General features: G+C 48.4%; 1 protein-coding gene across 17 annotated transcripts in view; it reads left to right on the forward strand.

The window, feature by feature from the left end:
- Positions 1 to 10,836, forward strand: part of SETD5 (SET domain containing 5) — a 163,263-nt gene extending 152,427 nt beyond the window's left edge. For 7 of the 17 annotated variants that reach the window (XM_043552103.1, XM_043552104.1, XM_043552102.1 and 4 more), the window contains 2 exons: positions 2,301 to 2,386; positions 2,560 to 4,873. In XM_043552103.1, coding sequence (XP_043408038.1) covers positions 2,301 to 2,386; positions 2,560 to 3,162 — 689 coding nt within the window. In that variant the 3' untranslated portion in view covers positions 3,163 to 4,873. Of the gene's footprint in view, positions 1 to 1,101; positions 1,841 to 2,300; positions 2,387 to 2,559; positions 4,945 to 9,739 lie in introns of those variants that run through there. The other 10 variants (XM_043552100.1, XM_043552107.1, XM_043552106.1 and 7 more) reach the window with 7 other exon arrangements.
- Positions 10,837 to 18,302: the final 7,466 nt, after the last annotated feature.

The following is an 18,302-nucleotide window of genomic DNA, read 5'->3' on the forward strand; positions in this document are numbered from 1 at the left end:
TATTAGCTCTCCTTCCTCACTAAGTAGAGGACCTACTCTTTCCTTCATCTTTCTCTTGCTCCTGATGTCCTTTTTCCTTTACATCAGGATAGCTTGTAACTGTATGTTTAATATTGTCTCTTTGAGGAACTGCCAGCTCCCCTGAACTCCTTTATTCCCATGAGCCCTGACCTGCCAGTTCTCTGAGTTTGTTAAAGTCTGTTTTTCAAAGTCCATTGTCCTTATTCTGCTGCTTTTAGTCCTTTCTGTCCTTAAAGTAACTAAATCTGTCATTTCATGATCACATTCACCCAAATTGCCTTCCACCTTCAAATTGGCAATCAGTTTCTCTGTTGGTCAGGATCAAGTCTAAAATGGCTGTCCCCCTGGTTAGTTCTTCCACCTTCTGCAATGAGAAGTTGTCCCCAATACAGTCCAATAAATTATTGGAAATTTTGTGTTTTGCCATGTTACTTTTCCAACAGATGTCTGGGTGGTTTGTCCCTAATTACTACCAACTCTTGTAGTTTGGATATTTCTCATGTTTGTTTTAGAAATGCCTCATCCCCCTCCACTTTGTGATTTGCCTATAGTAGAACCCTTGCCCTGACATCATCCTTATTTTCCCTTTTATCTTTACCCAGAGTCTTTCAACCAGTCTGCGTCTAATCTCCTTCTAGACCTCAGAACAAGTCTATATATTGTTGATACATAATACACCACCTCCCTTTTTATCTTGCCTCTCTTTCATGAACAAGTTTTAGGCCTCCATGCCAGTATTCAAGTATGAGACTTGTCCCACCAAGTGTCTGTGGTGCTAATTATCATAATTTCTTATCTGCTAATACTTCCAGTTCTTCCTGTTTATTCTCCACACTCTTTGCATTTGTGTAAAGACATCTAAGATGTTGAGCAGATTCCCCCGCTATTTGTTGCTCCTATGACCCTATTTTAATTTTCCATGTATTCACCGACACAGCAACATCTAGTCTTCTGTTAAGATTGCCTTTTTTATGCTTACCTGTGGGCTTTTGTCACCTGCCCTCTTTGAACCTAGTTTAAAGCCCTCCTTGCTAGGTAGGCAAGTCAGTGCGTGAAAATGTTCTTCCGCTTCTTGGTCAGGTAAACCCCGTCTCTTCGCAGCAGACCTCCTTCCCAGAACAGCACCCAGTGGTCAAGGAAGTCAAGGCCTGCCTGCTGACACCATCTGTGCAGCCATCCATTCATCTCCAGGATGTGCATTTCCCTGCCTGGGACCGTACCCTCAACCAGGAGGACAGACACCACCACCACCTGCACTCCCACCGCCCTGTAGTCACTGCTGATCTGCCCAGGGTCATACCTGGCAGTATTCATGCCCACACGGATGAGCAGCATGGACTAGTGGTCAGAGGGATGGAGGAGCCTCAGCAACCTTTCCGAGATTGCAGTATGTCCACTTGGCATCAGCTGGCTAGCGGGCCTTTCCCTCCAAATGTTAGGGCATGCTCTGCCCAAGGAAGAGACAGAGTCTTCCACCTGCTTCAGAAACTTGCCAGTGTGTGAGATCTGTAAAGCTGCGCTGTGGAGCGCCCCACTCAGTTTTGTCAAGCACGATGCCTTGGACATGGTGGCTGGTCTGATGCCGGGTTCAGAAGAGCAGTATTCCAACTGGTGTTTGACTGATGTGGCTGGCACACCTCCATCTCACTGCCTAGAAGGGATACTGTTTGCCAGTCACCTCCAGGGGGATCCGCTTCAACACACACTCGAAGACCGTTTATTTCCCCTGCAGTAACTGTGGTTCTACAGGATGTTGTAGTCCGTGTGGATCCCACAGCCTGCCCTCCAGCCCCGTCTTTCGGAGGCCTCCGCTTCAAAGGTTTGAACTGTGAGGGAGGGACCTGAGGGAGGGTTGGGGCTGCGCCACCCTTCGTGCCCTCATGCAGAAGCACCGGGAGGCTCAGAGCACAGGCACAGCCCCAACAGATACGACTGTGAAAAAGTGAAAAGATCTTGTGCACTTGCGGCTCATGCTCCCTACAGTGTGCTCCATGCCAACCACAGCGTCTTGAACAGCCAGTTACTGGCGGGTAAATAACGGTTCTTTACTCACGCTGGCGGCTCTTGTGTGGTGTTGGGATTCTCCAGATTGCTGTTAGTTAACTTCTTTTGGCTTCAAAGGCCCCAATGACTTGAGGTGCTGGGTGGGGCTCCTGCCTTACCTGCAGCAGGACTGTGGAACAAGATAACGGGAGTGCACACAGATGAGCTTAGGAGAGAAGAGTTGTGGCCTGGTCCAGGAAGTGAAGTTTAAGGCTTGACTGTGCTGTGTCTTCTAGGTACTGCTGAGGGAGACACCCCAGAAGTTCTCAGTGCTGCACTCAAAGGACCAGCAGTTTACAGCCCTTCTAGATACAGCTACCAGGTAAGATCCATCCCTGATTTCTAGTCACAAGCAAGCATTAGAACCTGCAGTTCATTCTCAGCAGTGGATCAGGCTGTTTGAACAGCAAACAGTGTTGCTCAGTGGGGGTTAGTAGAGAGAGGAGGAAATCTTTGTGCTGTGACGCTTTTTCTCTCCCTCCCTCCCTTCTCCAGCTCCTGCAGTCTGACAGCCCCCGAGCAGAGTCCCAGGCCCTCCTTCAGCAGAGTTCCTCCCCCTACAGAGGACACTCTACTCCATCTCCTGGATACAGCTACCGAGCAGCTCCACCAAGAACAGGACACAACCCCGCTCAGGGCTCGTCGGAAGCTTCCCTTTCCTCCACCTCCTATTCCAGCCCTGCCCATTCAGTTCCCACGGACTCCCCAGCTCTCTTTGCAGGGAATTCTGGGTATTACAGCAGCCAGCAGCACTCTGGAAGTAGCATTAATAGCAACCTTCTGAAGAAGAGTCAGTCTGCTGCTGCCAGTCCAGCACAGCAGGTTGCTGCAGACTCAGTGTCCTTGGGGTCGGTTTCTCAGCCTTGCACAGGAGCATCAGGCTCCAGCTCTGCTCCCCAGAGTTCCAGATCATTGCAGTCAGACTTGCGGACTATCAGCCTGCCTAATTCTGGGCAGCCTGCTCTCCACCAGAGCTCCAGAGGGCCAGGGGTTTCCAGTTCACAGCACTATCCACATCATGGGGGAGGCAGTGTCCATCAGTATAGACTGCAGCAGCTTCAAGGTCCAGGAGTAAAGACTCAGACAGGACTTTCCTAGGGATGCCTGGATCCAAGGAGGACCGAATTGCCCATAACTCCTTCCAGCTGCCTCTGGAAGTGGCTTCTGGGCCAATGCTGGGAGCTTGCACCTGATGCTGGGGGCCCAGGGGGTCAGATGCTGGAGTCTGGAGTAAATGAGTCAGATTTATGAGCAGAGGCAGCCTCTGCCCTTGGAGGAGGATGCAAATTTCTCTGAGGCAGAGACTAGCAAAGCTGGATACATTGTAGGAAAGCAAATGGTTCTAAGTGCAATGACTGCAATGCAGCCTCTGTCTCCTGTCCATGCCCATAGCTGTAGTCACTTGTGCAGTGAGGACATCTTTTTAAGTATGAAAACAATTTAAAGAAAATTCTGGGGGAAGTTAAACTCCAGTTCCAAAGCTCCCTTGCAGGTCAGGTTCTCAGTTCATCTGGGGGGGGTTTCATCCGTTATGATCATTCCAGTCACAACAGACCAGCGCATGCACCACCTTTAGGCCTGGGCTGTGACCCCCACAACCAGACCCATTTCCATTGTGACAGACTCCAAGAACTGGTCAGTTAGCGCTGGGACTAGGAGACAGTGAGGGTGTGGGGGGCTCTGTAGGATGTAACTAAATGGGGGGCGGTTCCTGTGACTGTCACTAATGGGGATCTGTGAATGTTTGTCACTAGCTGGGAAACTGAATTGGGGTCGTATGCTGCAGTGTATCATCAACGGGAAGGTTTCCATGAACATTGTCACTGTGTGACACTGGGTGGGGGGTGGGGGATGAGTAGGGGTGACATTGTGGCGTCACTGCTATGGGGACTGTCCAAATGAGTCATGTTCGTACTGGGGTCTGTGGTGGGCAGTGGAGTGTGTGTCCCAGAGTGCATGGTTGGTGGGGACTCCAGGCCTCGGTAAGTTGAGTGCCGTAGGTGTAAAGTATCACACACAGTGAATGTGAGCCTTGGGGTTCCTCCCACCTGGGGGTCACATGCATAGAGTGGCGCCAAAGCCAGCCCAAAGGGGGTGCGCTGTCAGTTCAGCTCCATACAATTGCCAGCTTCTTTCTCACTTGTTTACTGTAATATCAGGCGTGTTTTTATTTATCTAATTTTATATTCAGTTATAACCATATTAGGTTAGCTAATATACAACAGGTAGAGTCCCTGGTGCTGCAGTGGGCCTTCTCCTTTTTCTCTTGGACGAGATAATGCTGTGAGTCTGTCTCCCTGTCTTTCAAATGCACAGTCTTCTTCCTTTTTTAGGGCTGTTACAAGTTCTCTACTTCACAATTGAAATCAGGTGTTTGTTCAAGGTAGGGGAGACTTTTAAAATATTAAAACAAAGTAACTTTCTCCAACAGTCTGGCTGAGTGTGTGTTGGGGATGGAACTTGTCACCTGGAACACGGGTGTCTCTGTATACTGTATAAAATAGGTGTAAACTTCACTCAGTTTAGACCTGGGTGTGTAGTCTCCCATTTCATGCTGTGTGCAGCATGGGGCAGGCAGGCTCTGCCCTGCCTAGTGGCAGCAGTGGATTTGGGGGTTGGGAGCAGCATGCAGAGGTTCCAGCACCTCAGCATGTGCAGGGTGCAGAAGGGAGGCACCCTAGAAAGCTCTTGGAAAGGTGGGGGCTGCAGCTTCTGACTCTAGTGGGGTTTTTACACCATGCTGTAACATTTGAACTTTCACAAGAGATGTAATAATTTTGATAATAAAAATACTTAACTTGAAAATCAACATTTTGGAATTTTCCTTCCCATTTTTTAGCGGCTTTAATGTCCTCGCCCTGAGAACAGACATACGGCCAGGTATTTTATGCATCTCTGCCCTGCTTTGCCCCCCTACCCGTAACCCAGGTATGTAAAGCATTGCAGAGGTCTTGAGGCATGGAGAAAACTGCTTGTATCAGTAAAGGAGATCTGGTAGTTGCAGAACAAATCTTGAATTCTGATTTGGGTTATTATCGTGGGCAAGTCACACAACCTGCTCATTTATCAGCTTAGCTGGAATATTGAGTAAAATTCAAAATCCCCGGTGAGATTACATGCTGCCTTGGAATTGAATTTTCCTAGGGATTCGAGTTGCTTCCCTGGAATCATGAGATTCCCTGTAGTTAGCCACCCACTATTTCATCAGCCCATAGCAGCTAATGATGTATACTGGTCCGAAGAGGGGTTGCCTTGAGTTGGCATCGTATTGTGATACGCAGTAGAATTTTTTTTAAAAATGAAATGAAATGCTCACAAGATAAGCAAAAAGTCAATTTAACATTTTCTGGAAGACACAATAACTTTCAATGAAGAGAATTAATCACTTTCCACTTTACAACTTTTATTATGTAAATCTGCTGTTGGAAATTATCAAGCCCTAAGTGCTGAGATTCTGGTTCTTTACGTAGATCCAGTTCTTCCTGGATATTGAAAAAAATCTTCTGAACATCTGTGCATGCCCCCTATGCACTCCTGAAGCGGCCAGTGAGATTATCACATTACGGGGTGTCAAAACAAGAGAACAGTCTCTCTGGCCGAGCTGCACAGCATCGTTCCATTACACAGTTCAGAAGTCTGAGTCTTCAGCTGCCTTCTCCCAGTTGGCCTTTTCATTTAAAAAGCCTTTGACCAGACTTCATATCTCACAAAACAAAAGTTTACCTTGTATGGGTCACTCATAGTTTAGCTATGAACAGGAAGGTCATAGGTGATCAAGGTTCTAAATAGTTGTTTTATTGAAAGGGATATGAGGAAAACCTTTCTCTAGGATAGTGGTGTGGCCCCAGGATAGGGGAGTTAGATTTTTTTTTCTCCCTTACTGCTTTCTTGATTCTGACTTTACAGTAACTTCATCCTTTAAAGATACCATCTGTTTGGGATTCTCACTCCTGGCTCTTGAGCACAAGACTGGCAAAAATCCCCTAGTTTTTGTTTTTCTGTTGTTGTTGTTTTTTCACCCTTGAGGCAGAGTGTGATAGCAGGGTAGAGCACAAGCCAAGCGCCTACTAGCTGTTCTGTGTCACACCCCTGAACGTTGCAGCCAGTTCCTCCAACTGAGCAGGAGGTAAAGGAACTTCCTGCAGGGGAATGCACTTCATGAGCCATCTAGTTCCTTGCTTGTTCCTAATGGATACGTTTCAGAGGAGCAGCCGTGTTAGTCTGTATCCTCAAAAAGAAAAGGAGGACTTGTGGCACCTTAGAGACTAACAAATTTATTTGAGCGTAAGCTTTCGTGAGCTACAGCTCACTTCATCGGATGCATTCAGTGGAAAATACAGTGAGGAGATTTATATACACACAGAACATGAAAAAATGGGTGTTATCATACACACTGTAACCAGAGTGATCACTTAAGGTGAGCTATTACCAGCAGGAGAGCAGGGCGGGGGCTGGGGAACCTTTTGTAGTGATAATGAAGGTGGGCCATTTCCAGCATTTGACAAGAATGTCTGAGGAACAGGGGGGGGGGGGGGGGGGGGGGGGGGGGGGGAAGGAATAAACAAGGGGAAATAGTTTTACTTTGTGTAATGACTTGACCACTCCCAGTCTCTATTCAAGCCTAAATTAATTGTATCCAGTTTGCAACTTACTTCCAATTCAGCAGTCTCTCGTTGGAGTCTGTTTTTGAAGTTTTTTTGTTGAAGAATAGCCACTTTTAGGTCTGTAATCGAGTGACCAGAGGGACTGAAGTGTTCTCCAACTGGTTTTTGAATGTTATAGTTCTGGATACCTTTTCCATAGCTATGCCTGCCTTCCAGTCAGATCTGGTTAGTTGTCTGAAAGACTTGAGGCCTTTGGGACATTTTGGTATGGTGGGTTGGTTTTTTTGGATGGTGTTGCTGCTAACTTAGGGAGGGATTGTTTCTAGTTAAGTCCTATGGGGATCTGTTCCTGGCCCCATGCAATTCAATATCTTTATTAACAATCTGGAAGAAAATATAAAACTATTGCTGGTAAAATTATTGCTGGTAAAAACAAATTAATAGTATGGTAAATGATGGGAACAGGTCAGTTATACAGACCAGCCAGGATGGCTTGGTAAGATGGACTAATTTAAACAAAAGATACAATGTAATACAGCTAAATGCAAGGTTATATATCTAGGAACAGAGAGTAGGTCACACATAGGGTGTGTCTGTACTAGTGACTGTTCACTTGTCCATGCATGTGGCTGTGCCCTAACCCCCCTGTGGTCCACCCCTAAATCCCAGAAGCACGTGTGTGAAGGCAGGTAAGCTAGCGTGCATGAGGGGTGTGAGGGAGTACAGCCCTTGGGCCGTAGCATAGCCCCATGGCAGTGTGGATGGGGGTTAGGGTACCTAGTCTTGAGCATCTGCAGTCCTCCACCCCCATTCCCATAATGCACTGAACCCTTTTCTTCCTGACCCTTACCCAGTCTACAAAGGTACCTGTCTCCCTGTTGTCACAAGCCGTAGCAAGCTGTGTTGACAGCACGCTTTACACATTGTGCAGGTGACAATGGATCCTGCTCCAACAGCAGCTGCCTGGCCTGCTGACCACACCCAGGTGCTGATCAGTGTGGGGTGGGATTACACCATCCTCCACAACTTGTTCTGGAGCAGCAGGAACTCCTGTATTGCCAAGTTTCATGGAGGCTGGAGCAGGCAGGTGTTCGGTTGGCTCTGGCCCATCAAGCACTTGAGGCTTCTGTATAGGAGGGCCAAAGACTCCAGCAGTGACTTCGTGAGGGCTCATTGTGCATGCCCCTTCTGCACTGTACTGGACCAGGTGCTCTCCAGGGCTCCCTGTACAAAGCCTGAAGTGGCTCACAAGCCCCTCATCAACCGTACTGGCCTCATTGTCCAATGGGATGCTGATGAGGGCCAGGGAGAGAGGGCAGCAGGTACCACGGGGGATGTCCTGCAGGACAAGGAGTATGTGTTTCCGCACCTCTAACTGGAGGAGCTGGTGGAAGAAGCCCCCCTCCCTCCCCCTCTCCTGAACCTGTGGAGAATCCCAAGCCACAGCAGTGACCAGAACTTGAGGCTGGTATGTTAAAATGGATCCCCACCCTCCCTGACAACTCTCACCTCTTGCTCTGGTGCTAAATTCCTGATTTTAAGAGCCCGGTCATTTGAAGTTCTGTGCTTCCCTGGATAAGATGCCATGCATTGCTCTGCCTCTGAGAGATTGAACTGCACTGCTGAAGCCAAGGCATTGTCATGCCCCATCTCCTTACCAAACTTCTCCAACTTCCCCCCTCCATCCAGCCCCAGCTCTGCTCCACCCTGAAATGGGCCCGGAGCAAGAGATGGTTATAAATCAATTGTTTTATTGATTTCCGATGAACCACTGTTACACATTTGGCTAAAGCTATTTCTTAAAAGCAGATTAGCAAAACATCACTGTGCCCTTGTGTCTGCGTTTCTTGGCCAGCATTCAGGCAGCGATGGGCCCATGGCTACATGGACTGGGAGAAGGGAGAGGCATGTTAGAAAGGTCCCATTTGGGGATGGGACAGTTGTAGAAAACGTATAGTTGGTTGTCTAAAGTTAGTAAGAGCTTTCTTCTGTCCCTTAGAAGATTACACAGTTTCAGTGTTTCTCCCAATCCCCTCATCTTACCTTTCAAATGGGAGCTGCATGGATATGGGTGGGAGGTGGAGGGAAGGGAAAAGAACACCAGCTGTAGAACACTTTGGTTGTCTGAGGATAAGTTAGGCACAGCAGTCCTTTCTCTCTTGGAAGAGTACAGGGTTTTTTTTTACCACCCTTGTCCCTGGTGTCTGGCCTCTCCTTCCACCAAGCTGTGCTGCACAAGCTAGGGGAAATAGGGTGGGGGAAGGATCCAGTCTGACTGCTGGATAAACAGTGTGGTGTCCTTTGCAGTGGAGAGGCAAGGGGCTTGTGGTGCTGATATGAAACTTCAGGGACTCAAATAAAGTTCAGTTGTCTTTTTCCCTGTCCATTTCACTGTTAGGCAGGCATAGGGGCAGGATTTTCCAGAGATGCAAAGGACAGTGGGGAGCGGTGTTCATGGTTCACATTTCCCTTTGCACAGACACTCTACGCTAGCTGAGAATATAGTCAATTTTCAGCCAAATTGCCTCCCAGCCCTTTAAACATATTTTAGCAAATTTCTGTTGTAGCAGAAACTCCAGCTGCATCTTAAGGTTAAATGGCAGTTCAAATCTGCTTGGTCCACCTTCATAGCTGGCCAAACCCCTCCATTCAATAATATGTAGAGGGGTGACCATTAGCAGAACCATCCCCTCCACAGGACTGGAAAGCCACAGCCACTTCCCTTTTCAGTCCTGGTACCTTGAAAAGCACCGTGTTCTCCAAAGGGTGGGCAGTCTTTAAAGAAGAAATTGCAAACTGGTAACTTAGCCCCTGGAAAGAGCTTGCCACCAACCCCTTGAGGCTCTATGAATGTTTAAAACCATTAGTAGCCATTAATAGCTTATGATCCTTCCTCATGGGCTTCAAAAGTTGGCTGAGAACCAAGGATAGTCTAACCATGATATTCCTGGAATGCTGAAAAATATCAAAATTGTGGCCTTTTACATCAGTTTTATTGTATGGGAGGATTTCTCAGCTTCTTCCAAAGAGGGGAGAAAAAATATAATTGTACCTTTTCTTTGCATTGGCAGGATCTTCGTTTCCTGAGAGGGAAACCATTTCACGAGCAGGGCTGGAGCAGCACCGCAGATGCAGAGGGAGAAGGACCCTGGTATAGCTGCTCAGAGGGACGGACAGGAGCCGGTTGAATTTCTCAGGGCACAGGAGGATCAGGCTTCTCAGCTGGAAGAGACACTGATGAACTTGCTCAAGCCACAGGAGACATGCAATTGGGAGCTCTCCCTAATAGAGAGGCTCATAGAACCAGTGGCCAAATGAATTCAACCTCCTCCTGGTGTCTCCTGTCCATCCCTTTGAGCAGCAACCTGCTGCTGAGGCCACTGAACCAATTAGTGTATCCCTGCTGCTGCTCAGGGTGCTGCTGAGCTGCAGGATCCTATTTCAAGGACTGTCCCTTCCAAGTGACCGAGAGGAGAACAGGGAGCCTGCAAGACTCCTGGGACTTCACCCTCCAGTGGCACCAAAACCCCTCACCGGGGCTCCTCCCTTAGTGACCATCTGTGGGAGTCCTACACCCCTGTAGTAGAAAAAGAGAGCTTGAGACATGAGGCCTGGTGAGACTAAGGCCCAAGCAGAGTCAAGACCTGCCACTCAAGAGCAGGGTTAGCAAGAGTCAGGCCCTGCCCTGTTAAAGCAGAGGCCTGCTTGCACATTTGCTGTCCAATACATGAACTTGGCAGGAACAAGGCTGCCACTGCAAAAACACAAGCATTCATAGGCAGTAGGTATTCACGTAAACACATTCCCGGGGCATAGTGCTGGAAGAGTGGGGTTATGATGTAAACACACTCCCTGAAGATGGCACAGGGACACACTGACCAGCTTTCAGGATATGGTCAGCCTGATGGACAGAGATGTTTTCATGGAAGCAACTTGTGCAAGGTGCAAGGTGGTAACTAGCCACGTCAGAGGGGTGATACGTAACTTGTGCTAGTGTATAAAGAGGATCACGGGAGGTGTTTGTCCAGCTGAGGGGGGAACGAAAAGTCCCATTGTTCACGGGGCTGAGTCCATTGTCACGAACCTACATGCATTAGTGGCCCCGTAGAGTCGGCCGCATGTTACTACCGAGCTTTGTCAGCAATAAACCTGGTGTGCGTCTTCCCTACGGACCTGAGACTGCGGTCGTCTTGGGCAGCTCAATCGGAGCCGGCTGCATGGGCTAGCTGGCCAGAGCCCATGCAGCAGGCAGCGAGAACACAAACAGCCAACAACTGGTGACCCCCCCCCCCCACCCTTCCCTTAATTTTCTTAAGATTGGTGGTTGATACATTTCAATTATGTGTTCCATGTAATAAGTATTATACTTTTCTTTTACTTGTGTGGGGCCTCTCCATCCCACATATGATGCACTGAAGATGTTTTCAGACCTGGTCCCCAGGATTCTCAACACAAGAAACTTCATAGTGTATAACTGGTGCCACGATACTGCAAACACTTTTCTGTCTGTCCCCACTTCCCTTCCCAGGTTCAGCAATAGTCAAAGTCCACAGTTACAGCGGGGGTGGGAAGTGCAGCTGATGTTACATGCTGAGCCTAGAAAGCACGACTCGTTTCCAATGTGTCAGAAATCTAAAACACAGAAAAGGGGTAGGTGAACATCTTTATGGCATAGTTCACAGGCCAAAAAATCCAAACCCAATTCCAGTAACAGTGCAGGCACTGACAGCATCGGGCACTACCCTGTGCATCACCAGCCCCTCCTTCTCCCTGCCCCCAAACCTGTCAACAGGTTCAACCTTGGAGGTTATTTCTGTGTAACAGCCACAAGGTGCAGTAAGCACCGTGAACCTGCAACAACAAAAATGGCTGCCTTGCTTTCGTGCCCCGCCCCCCCCAATAAATGGTCATGGGAGCAATCGAATACTCCCACGAAGGGGTGTGTGAACAGGCAAGACACAAGCATTGCACCATGATTGTCACAGCTCAGCCACTACCCGTCAGTGCACAGATCCCACCCTAAGGTGATAAACCAGGGGAGGTGCCTTGTTAAAAAATTATTTTGTGTGCGCAACTTGTCTTTTGTTCAACCAAGCTCTCATGAAGGACAAGTATGCACATGGGTGGGATCCTGCCAGCTGTACAAAGCTTTTGTAAACGGGACTTGTCCTGAGCCGCCTCAGGGTGGAAGCAGGATAGATTGGTCAGCTGCTGTCTCCCCGCCCCAGACACACCACTCTCCTCCCCCCTTCCCCCCACATTTGATTTGAAAAAGCAGCTGATAATCTATCAGGATGCCCCTGGAATGATGGGATTGAGAAACCTGCACCATGTGATGCTGTCCCTGCCCCATGTGGCATTGCAAACGCTTCCCAAAGCACCCTGCAGCCAGCTGCACAGTGGGATGTGTACTGCTCTCTGTGTCGATGCAAGAGCTGTTAGCATGGCTGTGCCCTGCCGACACACACAGCTAGTATGGACATGCAACAGTGGTTTTAATTAAAGAGGCAAAACTTTGGGCATGGCTACGCTTGCAGATGTAGGGTGCCAAGAGTTAAACCAGCCGTCGGAGACCGCAGCAGGGAAAGTGCTGCTGTGTGTTCACACTGTCAGCTGCAAGCGCACTGGCGTGGCCAAGTTAGCAGCTCTTGCAATGCCCCAGAGAGCAGTGCAGTATGGTAGCTATCCCAGTGTGCAAGTGGCTGCATCGTGCTTTTCAAACGGGGGGCGGTGGAGTGTGACAGGGAGTGTGTTGTGTGTATGTAGCGGGAGAGACTGTTTTGGGGGGCAGAGTGTATCAGCATGCTGTCTTGTAAGTTCAGACAGCAGCAGGGGAAAGGGGGAAACCCTGACATCAGCCCCCCCACCCCACCCCGCCTCTCTCTCTCACACACGTGCACAAACGCCTGCTGCTGCAGCAGGAGCATTCCACAGTAATGGTTTGCTTTGTCCCGGAGCAGATAAGCATGTGGGCTGTCAGAAGTGGAGCTTTGAAAGGGGATCTCCGCATGAATCATAGAATATCAGGGCTGGAAGGGACCTCAGGAGGTCACCTAGTCCAACCCCCACATGAAATCATCCCGGCCAGGGCTTTGTCAAGCCTGACCTTAAAAACTTCTAAGGAAGGAGATTCCACCACCTCCCTAGGTAACACATTCCAGTGTTTTACCACCCGCCTAGTGAAATCGTGTTTCCTAATATCCATCCTAAACCTCCCCCACTGCGACTTGAGACCATTACTCCTTGTTCTGTCATCTGCTACCACTGAGAACAGTCTAGATCCATCCTCTTTGGAACCCCCTTTCAGGTAGTTGAAAGCAGCTATCAAATCCCCCCTCATTCTTCTCTTCCGCAGACTAAACAATCCCAGTTCCCTCAGCCTCTCCTCATAACTCATGTGTTCCAGTCCCCTAATCATTGTTGTTGCCCTCCGCTGGACGCTTTCCAATTTTTCCACATCCTTCTTGTAGTGTGGCCTCACCAATGCCACATAGAGGGGGACGATCACGTTCCTCAATCTGCTGGCAATGTCCCTACTTATACAGCCCAAAATGTCATTGGCCTTTGTGACGGGTTGGGTCACAGAAAACCCCTTGGGAACTGCCACCTGATGTGCTGAGACTACCTCTGAGCCCGTTTTCTCTGACAGCTTGGGACGTCAGCGCCCTGCCTGGTTGTGTCAGACACGCCAGCCTGCTGCAAACAGACCCACGTCTGAACAACTGTCCCCACACGCTGCAGGCTTAACTGAAAACAGCTTAAGAAGTGTTCCTGTCTCCAGCACTCAGATGCCCAGCTCCCAGTGGGATCCAAACCCCAAATAAATCAGTTTTACCCTGTATAAAGCTTATTCAGGGTAAACTCATAAACTGGTCACCCTTTATAACGTTGATAGAGAGATATGCACAGCTCTTTGTCCTCACCACCCCCAGGTAGTAATACATACTATGGGTTAATTAATAAGTAAAAAAGTGATTTTATTAAATACAAAAAGTAGCATTCAAGTGGTTCCAAGTAATAACAGCCAGAACAAAGTGAATTACCAAGCAAAATAAACTAAAACATGCAAGTCTAAACCTAATAGAGTAAAAAAGTATTACAGATGGAAATCTCACCCTCAGAGATGTTCCAGTAAGCTGCTTTTACAGACTAGCCTCCTTCTAGTCTGGGTCCAGGAATCACTCACACCCCTGTGGTTACTGTCCTTTGTTTCAGTTTCCTTCAGGTAGCCATTAGGGGTGGCAAGGCTACCTCTTGAAGACCAAATGGGGGGGTCTCCCAGGGGTTTAAATAGACTTTCTCTTGTGTGGGGAGACCTCCTCCTCTCCCCTATGCAGAATCCAGCTGCACCCTGGAGTTTTGGAGTCACCTGGGCAAGTCACATGTCCATGCATGACTCAGAACTTTACTGGTGGCAGCCATTGTTCACATGCTACCTTGAATGTTCCCAGGTAGACTTCTTATCTGGATTGGAGTCTTTCAAGGTTCCATTGTCAGTTAAGTGTTTCTTGATTGGGCACTTTACTTTCAAATTCCTTTCTCAAGAAACTGACCAAATGCCTTACTAAGACTACTTAAAATCAAACAAGTACACAGCCAATATTCATAACGTTGACTACAAAAATGATACATGCATACGAATAGGATGAATATATTCAGTAGATCATAACCTTTACAGAGATATGTTACATGGCATATGTAGCATAAAACATTCCAGTTATGTCATATATACATTCATATATACACCTGACTAATCTAATTGCCTTCTATGACGAGATAACTGGCTCTGTGGAAGAGGGGAAAGCAGTGGATGAGCTATTCCTTGACTTTAGCAAAGCTTTCAATCTGGGCTCCCACAGTATTCTTGCCAGCACATTAAAGAAGTATGGGCTGGATGAATGGACGATAAGGTGGATAGAAAGCTGGCTAGATCATCGGGCTCAACGAGTAGTGATCAATGGCTCCATGTCTAGTTGGCAGCCAGTATCAAGCAGAGTGCCCCAAGGGTCGGTCCTGGGGCCCGTTTTGTTCAATATCTTCATTAATGATCTGGAGGATGGTGTGGATTGCACCCTCAGCAAGTTTGCAGATGACACTAAACTGGGAGGAGAGGTAGATACGCGGGAGGGTAAGGATAGGATACAGGGGGACCTAGACAAATTGGAGGATTGGGCCAAAAGAAATCTGATGAGGTTCAACAACGACAAGTGCAGAGTCCTGCACTTAGGATGGAAGAATCCCATGCACTGCTACAGACTAGGGACTGAGTAGCTAGGCAGCAGTTCTGCAGAAAAGGACCTAAGGGTTACAGTGGATGAGAAGCTGAATATGAGTCAACAGTGTGCCCTTGTTGCCAAGAAGGCTAATGGCTAATTTGCATTGCCAGCAGATCGAGGGACGTGATCATTCCCTCTATTCGGCATTGGTGAGGCCTCATCTGGAGTACTGTGTCCAGTTTTGGGCCCCACACTACAAGAAGGATGTGGAAAAATTGGAAAGAGTCCAGTGGAGGGCAACAAAAATTATTAGGAGACTGGAACACATGACTTATGAGGAGAGGCTGAGGGAACTGGGATGGTTTAGTCTGCGGAAGAGAAAAATGAGGGGGGATTTGATAAGCTGCTTTCAACTACCTGAAAGGGGGTTCCAAAGAGGATGGCTCTAGACTGTTCTCAGTGGTAGCAGATGACAGAGAAAGGAGTAATGGTTTCAAGTTGCAGTGGGGGAGGTTTAGGTTGGATTTTAGGAAAAACTTTTTCACTAGGAGGGTCGTGAAGCACTGGAATGGGTTAGCTAGGGAGGTGGAATCTCCGTCCTTAGAGGTTTTTAAGGTCAGGCTGCCTTGACAAAGCCCTGGCCGGGATGATTTCATGCGGGTGTTGGACTAGATGACCTCCTGAGGTCCCTCCCAACCTTGATATTCTATGATACGCATATCTCCAAAAAGCATTATCGGGGGCAACGGCACAGCCTTCTTGGCAACAATGGCATACTGTTGATTCATATCCATGCCTGCAGCTGAGTTCAAAACAATGAGAAGAGTGGCCACGTGACTTCAAGGGATTATGGGACATTTCCAGAGGCCAATCACAGAGTCGTAATGCAACACTCGTTTACACTGACACCCGGGCATTTCAGCCGGGGCACAGCAAGCTCTGTGCTGCTCATGGAGGTGGATTATCAGGAGCGCGCCAGCTTCAGCGTCCAGGCACTCTAAGTGCCTTGCCAATGTGGACACCTCAGGAGCTAGGGCGCCTGGGGCTGATTTAATGCGCTCTAACTTGCAAGTGTAGCCAAGGCCTAAGCCTTGCAGAACAAGGGACTAGTAACTTTTTCATTTTACATCCTCACCCCTGTGGGCAAAATAGTGGGATATGGATGCCAGCTACGTGCCCTACAGAGTTTGAAAGTCAAGGCCTCTGAACACCAGCTTTTATTTTTGGAGCTTTTCTTAGGGCGACCCCCTGTGGGTAGAACAGTGTTACCTGCACCACTAAACAGTAGCAGTTCCAACCCCCCAAAGTGGAGTGTGACAGACCTATTGCTGTCTGTTGTAGCCAGTGTCCAGACGGTAATAATACAAACCGACTTGGGCACGGCTGTGGCTTCCCTGACTCACGTGTTTTGCTGCTGGAGGTTTAGTGCAAACTTCTTGCACAGCTCCAGGAAGGTCCGTTCTGAAGCCACTACTGGTCATCCCTAGTTTCCCAAACAATCTGAGTCCACCACACTGGTCTGGGTCTCCTGCACCAGACTGAATCCCGCCCCCACAAGAGAAGACCACGGCAATACTGGCAGGCACCAAATCTGTAGTAAGTAAACTGTCATGGACCCTCAAGGACAGCTGTTTTGGATGGGTCAGACAGTTTTGTCCAAATTCCATCCAGGAGCTCATTGATGTCATTCTCCGCTGCATAACCATTTGTCCTGCAGTAAAGTGCAGAACCAGCTAGTTTTCCCAGTGATCCACATCTTCCATCAAGTTTGGCAGGAAACAGCAATGAGCAGGCACTGCCATTGGCAACTGTCTGAATGGGCCAATACCAACAGCATGCAACAAAGTGGTTCATAGAGGGTCTCCTTGTTCCCACAGACCCCTGGGGTACTGCCCAAACATACTAGCACTGAACACTGTGTCACGGGGCAGGGAGGCCCCTTGGCCTGGGGTGTATGTGTAAGCATCTACATGGTCCACTATGCTCAGACATGCACAGGCGTGGGCACACCCTTACAGACAGCAGGGACTCTGAAAACGATTTGGGGTGGGGAGGCCCACGCTAGAGAACCACTTGGCCATGAATGTCCAATGCGACCGCTGTTGCAAAGTGGACAAACTCATTCCTTAAGTGGAGGACTATCAGGTAGGAGTAGAGCAGTGTTATTACCTCTGTATACAGTACTTGTGAGCCCATTACTGGATACTGTGTCCCAGCCGTCTGGCCACGCTTCAGAAAGGATGCTGAAAACTTTAAAATGGTTCGGAAAAGAATGCTTAGCAGATTGGGGTGGGGGATGGGGGCTGCCTTTATAAAGAGTGATTTAGGTAGCTCAATTTAGTTTATCCAGCTGAAGGTTAAGAGGTGACTTGAGCTTGGTTGAAAACTAGCTACCTGGGAAGGAGATTCTGGTAGGAGAGGGCTCATCAGTCTAGCAGAGAAAGGCAGAACACAACCCAGTGTTTTGGAGGCTAAAGCTAGATAAACACTGCAGACTAGAATTCAGGGGCAGGTTTCATGCTGAAGGTGATTAACCATTGGAACAACTTACTGGGAACGAGGTTGAGGCCCCATAATTGGAAGTCTTCAGCTCAAGCCCAGGTGTCTCTCGCACGTAACTGCTATAATGCAAACAGCAGCCTGAGCTTGTTTCACAAATTACTGGCTGAAGCGCTGGCCTGTGCTGTGCAGGCCGTCAGACTTACATGGTCACGCTGTTCCCTTCTGACTTAAAAAAATCTATCGGAAACCTGTGAGCTCTGGACCTTACAGACCCCCAAACAGGGGACTAAGCACTGTAAAGTTCTGTCTTGGCTTTTGGGTTGGCATCTACTCCCTGTGTTGTCACTAAATGCTTGTGGCCTAACTGCCCAGGCCGCGACACTGACAGTGTTCCCTACTTGGGCTAGTGGCAGACCAGTGATACTGCTCTTGAAAGTGCAAATCGGTGTCATCACCAGGGGCTTGAGGTGCCTGATAAACTATCCAACGTGCCAGCTGTTTCCCAGCAGATGCTTTACGTATGTAGGAACGATTGTAATACTTGAGGCTACAAAGTACCCCACTTGGCCCAGAAAAAGGGATAAAAGTTTATGACATGGCACAATAACCTATAACAACGTTCATGAGGAAACAGTACAAAAGGGAGACAGACTGAAACCCCACAAAAATGTCTATGGATATAAATCAAGGCCTGTGTTAAGATCATGTCTGGTAAAGTTGTGGCAATTAAGTAACCAAAATTGGTGTATTGGAAATTAAGCCTAACGGGCGAACAAAATAAATGAGGGCGCTGGGTGGCTGTGAGTACGGGCTGATCGAAAGACGGGAAGGGACAGGAGCAAGCTTCACCATCATGGCTGCCGGTCCCACCACCTCGGCCTTCTTCATTCTCTGCTATGATTGTGCTTTGACAGTG

The sequence above is a fragment of the Chelonia mydas genome, chromosome 7, assembly GCF_015237465.2.
Source record: "Chelonia mydas isolate rCheMyd1 chromosome 7, rCheMyd1.pri.v2, whole genome shotgun sequence".
NCBI lineage: Eukaryota > Metazoa > Chordata > Testudines > Cheloniidae > Chelonia > Chelonia mydas.